The sequence below is a fragment of the Lissotriton vulgaris genome, chromosome 8 (genome assembly GCF_964263255.1).
Source record: "Lissotriton vulgaris chromosome 8, aLisVul1.2, whole genome shotgun sequence".
In the NCBI taxonomy this organism is placed as follows: Eukaryota; Metazoa; Chordata; class Amphibia; order Caudata; family Salamandridae; genus Lissotriton; species Lissotriton vulgaris.
Genome location: NC_141696.1, coordinates 1,236,974,835 through 1,236,990,401, shown reverse-complemented (window position 1 = coordinate 1,236,990,401; position 15,567 = coordinate 1,236,974,835). Strand labels below are relative to the sequence as shown.

The following is a 15,567-nucleotide window of genomic DNA, read 5'->3' as shown; positions in this document are numbered from 1 at the left end:
TTTTGCTATCGATATAATTACACCGATATTTGTGTAGGTCGAAATTCTGTCTGTCGAAATTCTGTCATAGATCCCTGCATAGGGCTTCAGCCATAAAAATGCATTTTAAATATGACACACAGACATTAGGAAAAGGAAAACATGAGGCCTTTAATCAGACGCTATCCCTTTAATAAGCCATGTAAACCATGCACAATTAATTTATAGGTTGACATTAATGTGGCTAGTTTAGCTTTTGTCCTCACTAAAATAGGTGGTTTTAACTTACAAAAATGTTTACAGAAGTAGCATATATTGTATTGAATTAACACAACATTTTAAAGTGTATAAACATAGAAACCTGCTCATGATTTAGCTTGCTCTGAGAGCTCCATCTTGACCTTCAAGATAACAGAGGAATGTTTCTTCTTGTGTGAAAGAGAGACGCATGGTATAATTTACAGCATGTAGCCTACCTTATCATATTTAGTTGCTGGTAAGATGTTTTAAACAAAGCCTCATTTAGGCTGGTGCCTACTTTGCCTATTTGGAATGTAGAGGTTGTTTCCTGTCTTGCTTCGTGATGCGCCCTCTCATGAGCTTGGTGTTCTCTTCTCCAGATCTGGGATATCCAGGACCAGAGCTGCATGCTATCCGTCTGCTCTAAAACCAGTGGGATACGCGGGGAGCTCACCGCCTGTCACTTCACTCCAAGTATCAGAGCACTGGTTGTGGCATCAGATACAGTCGCTCTACTTCCACTCCGAAATAAGTAAGGATAGTTGTGGTGGTACCTACTGGTTGACACATTTTGTATGGCATGAATGCTAGCCAAAACCCACAAGTAGGTCTGATAATTAATTGTAATTTTTAGCAGGTACGATATGGTTTAAGACTACAGGAGCATAAATTCCCCATTGTCACATCATCATTGTCTGCATCTCCCTTGGGTGTGCACCATTTTGCATAAACGTTTTATGGGTGTGGTGCTGTTTTACCCTTGCAGTTGCACCTACTGAAAGTTGCATTTTGAATAAGTGTAATTTTTGGTCTAATTGGCTGTTTCAGTCATCAGCAGCTGTGCAATGTTCCATAATTGGTCTCCTTGCCATCTCCTGCCTTTCTTGTTTCTTTGTCTCAGCTCATCACATCTTTTACTATGTCAGTAGTCACGTCGAGCTAACACAAAAGAACCACTTACCTTGCTGAGACATCTCGGCAACACAACTAACGTTCTACATTAAATACTGACTTATCTCTGTAGCCTGAGGAACCACTACTGCCTGTAATAGGATAGAAAACCAATTTCCAAGACAAACCACAATCAAGTAGTTATTTTGAGAGGTGTGGTATTAGAATATTGTTGACAGATGATCGTCTGACATAAATATTGTGTCCTGGAGTTAATATTATAAAATATTCTCCCAGTTGAACGATATTTTTGTAAACGATTGCTAAGACACGATATTGGGTTACTTATGTCTGAAATTTTAAAACAAACCTTCTAGGAGGGGTTTGTCTTATTCCTTCCCATCCTCTGAGGGTGAGCATTGTGCAATCATCTGGCAGCTCTATTGTGTTCAGACAGGGAGTAATACTGAAATTGGTACATCACAGTTCTGATGATCAACTCTGGAAAAAGTGACTTCTGATGTAGGGGTCCAATAAACTAATAATCATGCTAGGATAAACAAATAAGGCCAGCACAAGTGGCAACAACGTACCTGTCTTGGTGACTCCAGTTAGAGAGAAAACACAGAGCAGTACAGAAAAGAACCGCAGGACAACTGGGAGCGCTTTAGAGACTCATACAAATGGCAGAAATGCTTAAAAACATAGCATAATATAAGATTAATAATAATGTGCATCTTGAGAGGCAAGAACAATTTTCAATGGTCCCGAATAAGAACTGTCAACGCTGCGCCACTACATATACTTTTGTAGTGTGGAACTATAAAGGTGTAGTCTATGGCAAGCTGGAATAATAATGGAGGAATTAGGACTTCAGGGGATTGAAGACCCTTTTGTTAATTCTAGATGGTTTGAAAGACAATGAGTGCTTCGTTCATTTGTGAGTCATTTCCCTCATATTTCAATGTTGAATCTTGAGTATCCTGTGGCTCCTTGTATTTTGTACACCCTTTCGTTTGTTTCTTACACGTGTGTATATATAAGCATATGTGTGTGTGTGGATAGATAGATAGATAGATAGATAGATAGATAGATAGATAGATAGATAGATAGATAGATAGATAGATAGATAGATAGATAGATAGATAGATAGATAGATAGATAGATAGATTAGATTCGATGGGCATATTTTAAATAGTATTAGTTTATCCATATTTTGATTATACTCAGTTCTGATTAATTTTTGTCTTTTTAATAATAGTAGGACTAGTTTGTTTTATTATTTATGTCTTGTACTTTATGCATTTGAATTTATTTTGTATTGTTAATATTGTGTATGGTTAACCTTCAATCAATCTATCTATCTATCTATCTATCTATCTATCTATCTATCTATCTATCTATCTATCTATCTATCTATCTATCTATCTATCTATCTATCTATCTATCTATCTATCTATCTATCTATCTATCCATTTAGCTGTCTGTCTGTTTATCTGTCTATCTGTCAATCAAGTGATAATGGATATAACCTTGACCGGATTCTGGACGCATATCATATCTGTCAAGGCTCCAACATTTGATGGATGTTACCATATTTATACTATTATTCACTCACCTAAAAAGAAAATGTTTCCATAGACTTTAATGTGGTCACCCCTTTTTAAACCTTGAACGCCCTCCAAAAGCGAGCTGGTACTCTATTCACCTTCATGAAATCATACCCTTAAAGACATCAAATGACCCAAAATGATAAGTCCGGAGGTTGACAGATATGCATTTGCCTCTGAAACGTCACCTTCTTCCAGGACCTGTGGACAACCCTCCGTAGTAAATAAATACTACACAATTTCCTTAGTTAAGTGCAATGGCATACAACCTTAGAGCTATGCTTATAACCCCGATGTGCGATTAACCATCTCAATATTCTACATTATTCAACAACCTGCAATGCCTCAAAATCTTCAACGAAGCTCTAGAAATAAACATCTATGCCATATCAATGTACTAGTTATATAACATCCACCGGAGGATAATCTATTGTAATCAGAATCTTTGGCTTTTCTCACAGATTTGTTTGCAACAGGCTTTGGCTTTAAGTCACATCCTACTTTGTAACATGCCTCTGCAACCCATATCAGGAGCGCACAGCCTTTACCTTCATTAACACGGAGTACTACTTGTACCCCAAACCTGAATGGTTTATAAATGGTGAACCATATAGCTTTAAAAATGCACAACCACAATTGCCTCCAAGGTTTACGGTATTTGCATTATATGCACAAACATATATATATACTCTAACTCTATGCTCTATATGACAATAGGTCCTTTACTAAGAATGGTCTTTTTTAAAATGGTGCAGTGATGTCATCAATTATATCATTTGAGATGTCATCAGTGATGTAATCAATTATGTCATTTAACTTTTCTTGACTGATGTAATATGTGAGATCATAAGTAGTGTAAGTAGTGACCAACCGCCTGCGGGCACTCAGCCACCCTTTAGGCACTAAAACACTCATGGGCTGCCAGCCCGATGTGAGGAACCCAACTCCTCACTGCGCAAACCAGAGACTGCACCCAACTCAGCACTGACACCCACCCCTCAGTGCCTTTTGCAATGTGTAGTGGGAGTTGGCCACATGGCCCTGAATCCGGACACACTGAGAACCAAATTCTTGTGCACGCCCAACACCCAGCGGGTGGCCAACCTACTGCTGCACACAGCCTTCAGCCATGCGCAGAGGTGGGCTTGCCCTGCACCCAACCCACTCAGGTGGCCAGACCCACTCTGCATGGAGTACAATGGTACAATAACAGTGGCCACAGGGCCTGGTCTATCACCAGACACTTCTTATAACTTTTTTAATGTTCTAGCCCTACAGCGGTACCACAGGGAGGCCCGCACTGAGTACTGTAGTAATCATGACTCAAAATATTTTTTCAATTTTACTTTAGTGCAGTACCACTGCAACCCCTTGGGGATCAGGGTGTGCCCACCCTCCTGACTTATGTGACAACTGTATTTTGCTTTCAGGATTTGGGAATCAAGTCCCCAAGGCCTGTAATGGCTGCCATAACTTATTGGCCATGTTGTGGCCAGCTAATCAGTATCTACTTTCATTGGGCCAATCAAAGAATATCTGGAGATCAGTGGTCGAGATATCTCTAAATGTTTACCCTTTTAAACCATTTCATACCTGACTGAGCACCTACTTAAATGCTAATTTCTCAAAAAACGGCTTACTAGCTTTACACCAAATCACAACAAGCATTGGCATAGCTAATAGGTCTCACCTGTGCAAGAGCTGTTGACCTTGCCAATATGTTTTAGCTTTGTTGTATACCAGCATTGCTGCTGTTCAGCATGGCTAAATGTTAGTGGGCAGGTGAGAAAGGCATGGAGTAGAGTGTCGTAAAGTGGAGGAGAGTGGAGTGTTATTAAGTGACGTAGATCGGTGTAGAGTAGAGTTGTGTGTCGTGGATTGTCATGCAGTGAGTAGAGAGTTGTAGAGTGGAAGGGAGTGGAGTAGAGTTGAGTGGCATAGAGTGGAGAAGAGTGGAGTGCATAGGGTGTCGTCAAGTGGTGTAGAGCAGAGTGTAGTGGCACAGGGGTGTTGTGTAAAGTAGAGTGTTGTACAGTAGAGTGGCGTAAAGCGGAGTAGATTAGCATAGAGTGGAGTAGTATATGAGAGTGGAATGGCATAGAGTGGTGTAGAGTGTCGTGTTGTGGAATGTCGTGGAGCAGAGTAGTTGGCACAGAATCTTGTGGCACAGAATAGTTGGCATAGAGTGTTGTAAAACTTGCAAGCAAAATACCGTAATGCAAAATATAATATAAAACAGGAAGCACGTTCCCAGCAAGTCCGTTGTTAGCGTGCAAGGTAAGATTGAAATGGACTTCAATTCCATGATATTAGCAATAGAGAATTCTTGAGTTATGAATTTCCCAGGGACACAGGTGTAAATGGGGCTATAGAAAAATCACCTGTACAGAAGGATAAACAAAAGAAGACATTATGGCTCCAGTGCAGGACTCCTGTGCAAACTCAAGATGGCGGTACGCAGCATGACGGAGAGCAGGATGGCTCTCGGCACGTCCATGCATGTAGAAAACGGTGAACAGTCTTTACAAGTGCAGAGGCAATGAGTGCAGCGTTTGTACATTTGAAAAGGGCACGTGCACTGCTAACGGCCCACACCTCTTGAATAGACTGAACATTTCGAACACACACGGACCGAAAACGCCTCACCCTTGTCATTGCAACAGCTCCATGCTCCAATTTCACATAAGACACATGGCCTCAGTCCACACCAACAGGAAGGTAATAGCCGATCCTGTAGTAAACACTCCCCACCAATTCAAAAAGAGCTTGCATGACCACTTCTGCAGTGCCAGTAAAAGTACATGGGCAGTCCATGTAGACGAAGTGCGTACTGTCAGTCTCCGGTTGCTGTACAGTAGTGGCAGGTCACACTGGCTCAAAGGAAATCAAAGGCAGGAAACAAAGCAGATCCGACAGAAAAACGGGTCTTTACTGATATGAAGGTCCTTAAGTTAAGCAGCACAGGACAGTGGTACTTCAACAATCCAGTCAGCAGAATACAGCAGGGACTGGCACACTTGGGAAGAGGGCGACAGATGAAGAGGTCACTGGTGGGGCTCAGGAGTGCCAGTATGCTTTTAAATCCGTAGATGTAAATTAAGCAGTTCATTACCTTGGAGTTACTTCAGATTTCAGGTTTCAGTAGTTCATCAGGTTGCACTTGTAGATTCTTTCCAGATCGTCGCCAAATGTAATAATGGTAAATAAGTCCAGTAGCTGAGGTGTAGATAGATGATGAGGTTTATTGGTGAAGTTCTAGATGTAGATAAGAAGATATAATGAAGCCCCACCAGGAGCAGCTCCCCTGCTGTTCAGCCCATACTCCCAACTGACACTCATCCACCAGGTATCCCCAACATTCCATTACCTCACCATGCACCAGCATTCCACAGCACATCCACTCTGGCTGAGCAGTGAGGCAGAGAACCAGGAAAGATGCATAGCACTGAGAACCAGATACCACAGATTCAGTCACAAGTTCTAGAAATTAAAAAAAAGATTTAATTGGGCAAGTTTGAACACCCTGCCCCATTAGGCCTGGTTGGGGGCTCAGAGAGGACAAAAAAAATCTAACGTTTTGCTGCAAATTCACTGTGGATTTGCAAATCCACTGCAATTTATTTTTTAAAAGCACAGGTTTCCATGCTTCAAAAATGCCCAGGGGTGTGCGAACGCCAGGAGGCTAGCATTTGTGTATTTAGGGAAGGGTGGCAGAGCCGATGTTAAATTAGTAAGGAGGGGATGCATGCCTCCCCCCATCACAAGCCTCTCTGAGGCCCCAGGGACCCAATCCCATTGGTCCAATTGAAAATTAAAGGGCATGGCGCACACAGCCCCCCATCCTTAGCCTCCAAAAGCCCCAGTACCCAGTCTCCCAGGCCAACGTTATTTAAAAGAGCAGGGGGCATGCAGCTCCTTCCCTGAGCCTTGTAAGGCCCCAGGGACCCCATCCCCTGGGGGAACTCGAGTTTATGTCCTAGGGAGTCCACACCTGGAACATAGCGCTAGTATGGAAAACATTTCTCATACCTGGTGTGAGCTGCAAATATGCTCTGCACTCTTGTGGACAGGCAAATAGAGATTCTTCCCGCCCAGGTGAGCCTAGAATAAAACCTGCTCCCACTGGGAGTCCAGGATGAGCGCAAGCAGGGGTGCCAGCTCGGGCTATGGGGGCCCTATTCCTCCCCCTGCAGGGGCACCTGGGCACCCACATTAGTCCCAGGGGGATGGGGTTCCCAAAGGCCTGTAAACGCTTTGGGAGGGGTTCCATGCACTACCTACTCATAAAAGCAACTACAGCCCCAAGTAATGGAGTCCTCTGGGCATGTAAAGACTCAGTGAGGGTGGCCGCGCTCCACCCTCGCATTAAAAATGCATACAGCCCCGAGACATTGGGTCTCTGGGGCCTGTAAAGGCTCGAGGGTGCATTTCCCCCTCCCCTTTAAATGTAGTTTGGCCCCAGGGGATGGGGCCATTATTGGCTCTGGGAGGGAGAGGTTCATGCCTCCTCCCCAATAATAAAAAAAAGTTAAAGTATTGCTGGCTCCACTCTGCCTCCCAGGTTGAAGCTGTCAGTGGACCCGGTGGGCTGAGGAGTTTTTGAGCTCCCCCTGCAACCCGCAACAAAAAATAAGGATCTGGGTGTCCTGGGAGAGCATCCAGAGCACCCAATATAAAAATACAAATATATTAAAAATATGAAAACTAGAAGTAATAAATGAGCTGCGTTTATTATTCACGCCTTCTTGTAAGGAGCGCCCCATAATGCCATGCAAGGGCTTTTTATCCAGATTTTTTTTGAGTCTGGAGTTGTCCCTTAAAGGACACCACCATGCATTTGTTTAATGAGTGGGGAGCTGCAGGGAGTGCAGTAAACCCCCAGAAACATTAAAAGTCCCCTAGGTCATTAACTGTACGACCCCAGAAGAGCTTGGCTTATTTTTCAAAGCATTCCTAGCCGGAGCTTTATGCTTTTTAGTTGGAGTGTAGATTTCCATGTGGTTGGTTCTATGTCTGCACGGTGTAGCTTGAAAAATGGTTTAAAAAAAGACTCGAAGATGCGTTCAATCTTTTTTTAGAAGACTCTAATAATATTTTTTAACGACAATCACTTTTATTAAACATTCAATTGCTTAATTTATTAAATAAGCATTTCATTAGAATTATTAGACATTTTTTGACAAGGAGAATATATGTTCTTTACATGTGTTAATATCCTGACCCCTCCATAAAGCCAATAGTCCTACTTTTTTATTTTGGTATTCTTACCCATTCACATAGCCAGTAGCTCTCACTTACTTAAAATGACAACCCTTATATTTAGCCATTTGCACCCATGGGTGTTTGGGCACCAGCGGGGGTTGGGTGCAGGGCCTGGCCACAGGAATTAAGAAATGAAACGCGACGTGGCCTCCACTGTCAGCAGCGCCCACAGGCACCACCTGTGAAAGGACTTTTCAAACTTCCCCATCAGACAAAAAGGATACTGTGACATTACTCTCTGTCCTTGAAATGAGGCTAACTGAAAAATCTGGCTTTCCCTTAGGTTAACCAAATCACCAGTCAATATCATCTATCCTCAAAATCCCCTTCCAGGCATCATAATGCTCCCTCTGCACAGGGTCAAGGGCCAATGTACTATACCATAAAAAACTATCCCGTAATGTTCCAGGGTAACTGCTCCACTTAGTACCCAATTAATGACACTCAGTTAAATTGAGTACGGAGCTCTTCTTTCTTTATTGTGTGTGATAAAATCCAAAAATGTTCTTTCCTACAAATCAAAGTACTGACTGGACAGTATGTTACCATTTGTCATTCGAAGACTGTTGTGTGCTGAGTCTATAACTCTACACCACATCCCTGATAAAGTCTTGGACTTCACTCCCCTAAGAGTCTAGTGCTAAAGGGCTGTAGTTGGTGATAACGTTTTGGTCCAACAGTAAGATTAAGCCCCTGGACAACAGTGGAAAATACATTGAATTGATACATTTTAAGCACAGTAACTATTGACTACCCAGTGACTCCTGAAAATGCCCCCACAGTTATAGACCAGGTGAGGGGTAGAGGAAGGAACAGTCACTCAAAAATATAATGGGCTAATTTGGAAACATCAATGACGATATAAATTCCTATGGTACATGGTCACTTGAACTACCTGTTATGCTGACCCCAGTGAAACCTTAATCCTTGGCTATAAGCAGCCTAGGAAATCCCCACAAACTATTTCTAATAATCATACCATTTATAAAGAACGTGGTTATCTCGCATGGAGTGTCCAAGCGCTAGGATGCAGAGTACAGAAAAATATAGAGGAACACAGGAAAAGCCTTACTGGAACCAAAGAGCCAAGTTTCCAATTTTTTTCTGAATGTCAATTCGGTGAGAGCCATCCGCAGCTACAGCAGTAGTGAGTTCCAAATTTTGGGATACCCAGTAACTGAAGGTTGCAACCACCCACTCTAGGTTTCTTAACTCTGGGAACGGATGTCGGAGCTCTGCTTGTATAATAAATAAGCAGGGCCTTAAACTGAAAGTGCTTTGTAGCAAAAACAGAGAGCCTTGAAGGTGATTCTCTGTTTACAGGTAGCCAGTGGAACTTCTTCTGTGTGGTGCTGCTAGAGGCTCACCTTGTTAGCCCAAGCAGTGTCCGGGCCGCCACAACTGCATGTGTTAAAGTCTGTTCAATCGCGATTGGGAGACACCTAAGTATAGAATATTACAGTAATCCAATCTGGACATAACCAGCGCCTAGATTACAGTTTTTTTGTGTAGACTCGGGAAGAAGGTGAAGGATTACACTTTCTGGCATGGGCGTTGATCTGGGTATCGAATGAGAGGTTCTCATCGAACCAGATGCCCAGGTACTTCAGCTTGTGGTGGTGGTGAAGAGGCAAGTTTATCTGGCCACTAGGTATTATACCAGATTTTCAAATGCCTGCCTGGTACCAGGACCTCAGACTTTTCAGCATTCAGTTTTAAACAATTGAGCTTCATCCAGGTGGCAACATCTGACAGGCACGATCGCAGGGAGGATACTATCTGCACACTATTCTGGGACAGAGTTATTACAAGCTGAGTGTCATCAGTGGATGAGATAATAGTAATACCATACTGCTCAATTACATAAGCCAGAGGGTTAACATAAACATTAAAAGGAGTGGGGCTCAGAGCTGAGCCCTGAGGCACTCCTTGCTACAAGGGACGGATTGACGACTGAAATGGTTTTTGTGATTCCGGAAAGATGTGCCCCTGCAAGTAAAAGGCCAACCACTGCAATGCTTTGCCACTAATGCCACTATTCCATAGTCTCTTGACCAAGATATTGAAGGGATAAAGTGCCAAATGCAGCACTGAGATCAAGCATAAGAATGGCCAAGGAGCCAAGGAGTTGCCCTCATCGATAATTCGCAAACAGCAAGGCAGATTCTGTGCTATAGGAAGGGCAAAAGCGTTTAATGTACCAGCCCACTGTCCTCCAAAAACTCAGAGAACTGTTTGTTTATATGTTTTTCCACTAGCTTACCAAAGAGAGGCAACAGTGATATGAGCTGAACATTTTCGGTTCTTGATCATTCCAATAGCATTTTTTTAATAGGGGGACCACCATGGCGTGTTTCCATTGTTGAGGAACACAACTAGAGGACAGGGAGAGTTTGATCATTTTACCAACAAAAGGTTGGATAACCTCGCAACCCTGCTCCAAAATGGTGGGGGAAATTAAGTCCGCTGGAGAGCCGGATTTAACAATAGAGCAGAGAGAGGTCAAATCAGTAGAGGAAATTGGGCCAAATTGTTGTAGCTTGATACTAGTGGCCACAGAGTCCTCCAATTGTGAGTGACATCTTGCTTCTATGGGGAAGGTACTGTAGATGTTCTCTACTTTTTCAGCAAAGAAAGAAACCAGTGTATTACAGATTTCGTCAGAGGGCGTGGATGCGGCTGAGACCGAAGATAGTGAAGTAAGACTTTTAACAATTTGGAAAACTTCACGTGAAGAGTTATTAGCAGCTGCAACCCTCTGTGCAAAATGTGCACGCTTAGACTGAGAGATAAGCCGATGGTATGCTTTGAGTGCCATCTTATAGGTCATCCTACAGCAAGAGTCTTGCAGGCACATGCATCAAGCATTTTTGCGAGCGCAAATGGTGCGGGTCGCAAAAATCGGCCGTTTGCGCCCGCCAAAATAGCATTTGTGATGCATCAAGGTTCAAGGCACCCGCAATGTAAAAATTCGCAATTAATTGCGATTTCTCAAATTGCAATTGCATTTAAGGAATCGCAATTTGCGATTCCTTAAAAGCAATGCAAGAACCACTTTCAATTGCAATTCCGCTACTAGGGGGCGCAAATTACCATGAAGTTGAACCTGATGGTAATTTACAAAGTGAATTTTTCAAAGTTTTCAAAGTTGTAGGTTACACACACACATGCCCTTAGGGGTGCAACAGGGTGTCCTTTGGACACACTTGCACCCTTGAAATGTTTAGGAATTGCTATTTAAATAGCGATTCCTACATGCATAGGCTTTTGAGAGTTCTTCATTGCGATACCTTAATAATCACAATTAGGAACTCGCAAAAGCTTTCCTTGATGCATGTGTCTGGTTTTTTGGAAAGAGTCACTCAAGCCTCATGCACTTCTTTTTAGCAACCAAACGTTCATCATTAAACCACGCAGCAGAGGGCTTTTGTCTCTACACAGCTTGTTTGACCAGGAGAGCAATATGGTCAAGAGCTTCTCTAAGCCAGCCATGCAGTTGTGCGCTCGCTTTGTTTACATTATGATCCAAAATCAGATCAAAAAATTCTCAAAGCCTGACTGAGCCAGTCCCAGAAAGGGTGTGGGAGTCGAGATCACAGATGTCCTGTCACAGGTAAGATTAATGAGGATATCTAAATGGTCTGACCATACCAGTGGAATAGGCATGCAAATTCCAACATTCGCCATGTTAGTAAACATGAGTTCAAGAACCTGACCCAATCTATGAGTGGAGGTGGATACTAACTGGTGAAGCTGCAGGCTCTCTAGGTCACGATTAGTGTCTTTGCAACCTGGCAGTTAACATCATTAAAGTGTATTTTGAAATCACCCAGGAACTATAGATGAGCACAGTGTAGAGCTAATGGGGACAATGTGTATGACCATCAGAACCTTAAACAGTTTATTTTAATCTTCTCCTATCCACCCTGCTAATAAAGGGATACCTTGGGATTGGATGAGGAATTTTTAATTGTATTTTTAATCTTTAATTGTAGCTCCCCTGACTATCAATTTGCAAAGAGCTTGCTGGGATACGTTTGAGCTCACCCAGACATTTAGGAGTCAGGGTGAACCTGATGATAAAGCATGCAACTACTAGAGTGGGTGAGGGTTGTAAATAAAAAGAGATTATTTTTCCTTTATCCCACTTTTTACTAAAGTGGTGTTGAGTCGGATGTATGACGTTACCACGCATACCATTACCACGCATACCATTACAACGCGGTATTTACAACGAATACCGTTACAACGCATAGCGCTTTGAGGTGCTGGATAGTGGTAAGTATAATTTTATATTCCAACTCCAGTCCCCGTGGATACTAGGGAAGGTGTTGGATATAAAATTAAACTTATTCCCTATCCTAGAGCGCCCCCCAGCGCAATGCGTTGTAATGGTATGCGTGGTAATGCCTGCGTTGTAAGTGTAGTGCGTGGTAAAAAATGCGTGGTAACAGTTGTACACCGTTGAGTCATGACTCACACATCCCAACTCCCGTTCCTGGCCAAAATATTAGAGCAATATGTCTTGCAAACTTTATCCAGGTTCATGGAAGATCACCACCTTCTAGGGGACAGACAGGCTGGTTTCCGAGCACACAATAGTTCAGAATTGGCAATGCTATTAGTGCTTCATGAGATAGGATGACTGCTGACAATAACAAGTCCTGTGTCCTGGTCCTCCTTGACCTGTCGACAGCGTTCCACACGGTCAACCATGCCCTACTCCTGGAAAGACTGAGAGGAATGGGGTTTGGGGGTCCATCTTACAATGGGTCACATCATTCCTGACAAATCGCACCCAAAGAATTCAGATGGTTGACCGGGTCTCGGAGAAGGGGCCTATTCCCTGTGGAGTCCCAGAGGGCTCTGCCCTATCACCCCTCCTATCCAACATATACCTCCGACCCCTGATCAATGCCCTCGCAGCAATAGACTGCCAAGTGTTCAATTATGCAGACGACACTCTAATCTTCTGCAAATTGATAACACTCCACAAGCACACTCCCGGGCGAAAGACTGTGCTGCGCTTCACGGTTAACTGGATGACGGCCAACTCACTTAAGATGAATCCAGACAAAACCGAGGTCCTGGCCGTGACGATGCTCATAACCCTTGGAGCTCCGCCTATTGACCTCAGGAGCTGGGTGATGCTCCGGCCCCAGCCCCAGTGGTTAAAAGCTTGGGAATCAAACTGGCCACCCAGGTTTCCATGGTGTTCCCACTTGCGTGGGCCTACTCCGGCTATTAAGCAGACTCTCCCCATCCTCTCCTTCTCCACCATGAGAATGGTGGTAGCCGCCATGATTCTGTCACGCCTTGACTATGGCAACTCACTCTATATTGGACTACCAGACTCCCTCACGGGCAAACTTCAGATAGTCATGAATGACGCCGCCAGGTTAATTTTTAAACTACCTAGACGCACACCGGCTTCACCCCTACTGCAACGTTTTCACTGGCTGCCTATAAAACAGAGAGCCAAATTTAAGGGCCTCTGCATTGCTCACAAGGCCCTGTACGGTCAGGCTCCAAACTATATCAAACAAGACTTGAGAAATACGTCCCAAGATGCTCGCTAAGATCCTCCTCAGAGCCGGGGCGTGGCTTGGCACGTCAAGATGGCGGTCGCACTTTAGTAGTGCTTTGGACCCTTCCATGATCCGTGCCAGGATCTGTTGCCATTGGGGACTTCCTTACCCTCTGTGCTGCAGCTAGCATTCCCAGGCAGCCTGCATCAATGTTTCCTAGTCCTTCTTGGCGCCGATTGTCCTGTTTGGCCGTCCTGTGGCCTATCTCCTGCGGAGCCTTGCACAAAATGGTAGCCCCGCCTCCTGTGTCCCTGGGCCCTGAGCGGAGGCCCACTGGTGCAGCGGATCCTCTGGGCAGCGGACATCGGGGCTGTCGCTGGGGCCGCCTCCGCTGGGAAAGAGAGATCAGGGCGTTGAACGGTCGAGGCCACGGCAGGACTCTGAAGGTGCGGCTCGGGCTGCAGCCTCTTCCCGGCATGGCCCACCGCCTCCCCTGGTTGGGCCTTGATTTGCGAGGAGAGCCAAACCTGCCCAGCGTGGCCCCCGGGATCAGCTGTCGGCTCGGATAGCGGGCAGCCCAGCGGCGGCTGAGTCCAGTGGGGGCGAACGAGACCTTGGCACACAGCATTTTCCCCTCTCCGGTGAGTGTGCCCTGACGACCCGCAGTGGAGTGTGGTGCTGCCCTGCCGGAGGGGGGTGAATTCATCGGCTACAGTGGAGGAGGGGTGGGGGCCTCTTTCCCCTCATTAGTGCTGGGACGTGCTCGTGCTGCGGTCGGCAGCAGTCCCTGAGGCCTGCACTTTGGCCGCTGTTGAGGGCAGCGTTTCCCGCACTTTCTGCTTGTGGCTAGCCCTACGCCCAGGGGGAGCACTATCTTGCGAAAGAGCACCCTGCTTGCTGAAGACCTGGACTGTGCTACTCAGGTGGCGGATTGCACAGCGGGGACTCCGCCGCCCATTCCTCATTCCTTGTGACTCCACTAGTTTTTCAGGGACCTGTACTTGCGGCCCCCCCGGAGGGATCGCCTCTGGCCCATGTTATTTCCTGTGGCCCTGTGGGCCTGCTGCTCACAGGGGGGTGCCGCCTCTGCCTCACACTTCCAAGGTCCATCACACCCAAGCCCACATAGACGCGATCTTTGTCCCAGTGCTTGACTGTTCTCAGATTGTGGGGGTCCGTATCCTCCCTAGGGGCATTTCCGACCACTCCCCGATACTTCTTAGATCAGGGGCTCCCCTCCTGGTGGCCTGCCAAACATGGAGGATGAATGCCTGGTTCCTCCAGTATAAGGATTTTAAGAAAGAAGTTGGAAAGGAACTCAACGGATACTTCAACACCAATGACGGATCGGTGGCATCCCCAGGTACCCTGTGGGAGGCGGGGAAGGCAACCATTAGGGGCTTTGCAAAGCGGCAGCTCAAAATCCAGAGGCAAGCACAGCTGCAGGAAATTACGACCAAGGAAGCACAGGCGTTTCGATTGGAGCAGTTTCTCTCCGTATCAGAAGACGCTTCCCAAGCTCGACAACTTGCGCTTATTCGGGGTGACATCAGGCAATTATCCTTGGATGCGGCCAAGCTCCTCTGGCGGTCCTCAGTGGCCAGAGTTTACGGCTGTGGAGACAAGAATGGGACGATACTGCATAGGCTGGCCACGTACCCAAGGGCGAACCGTAACATTCCGGAGGTGGTTGACACAGCTGGAGCGGTGCACCGTGCTCCTACGGCAATGGCGACTACTTTTGCTGCATACTATAGGCAATTGTACACGGCTCGAACCCCCGGGCTGACCGTTGCTGCTCTCCTTGAACGGGGCGGAGTGCACCTTCCCACGTTGGATCAGATGGCCCAGAAAGACCTAGACCGCCCCATCTCCGGAAAGAGATTGAGGAGGCGATCAACCTGGCCCCATCGGGCAAGACCCCAGGCCCGGACGGCTTGCCGCAGGAATATTATGGGGCCTACAGAGGCACCTTGATTCAACTTATTTAAAGAAGCTGTAGACCAGGGATTGTTTCCGCCGGAGACTGACATCTCCACCATTGTGGTTATCCTGAA

The 15,567-nt window shown here is 45.4% G+C and overlaps 1 protein-coding gene across 1 annotated transcript in view; it reads left to right on the top strand.

Annotated features, from left to right (window-relative positions):
* LOC147698535 (cilia- and flagella-associated protein 337-like) overlaps positions 1–15,567 on the top strand; it is a 554,785-nt gene that overhangs the window by 298,509 nt on the left and 240,709 nt on the right. Inside the window, exon 15 of the mRNA XM_086935138.1 lies at positions 600–751. Within this exon, the coding sequence (XP_086791264.1) occupies positions 600–751 (152 nt within the window). The remainder of the gene's footprint in view (positions 1–599; positions 752–15,567) is intronic.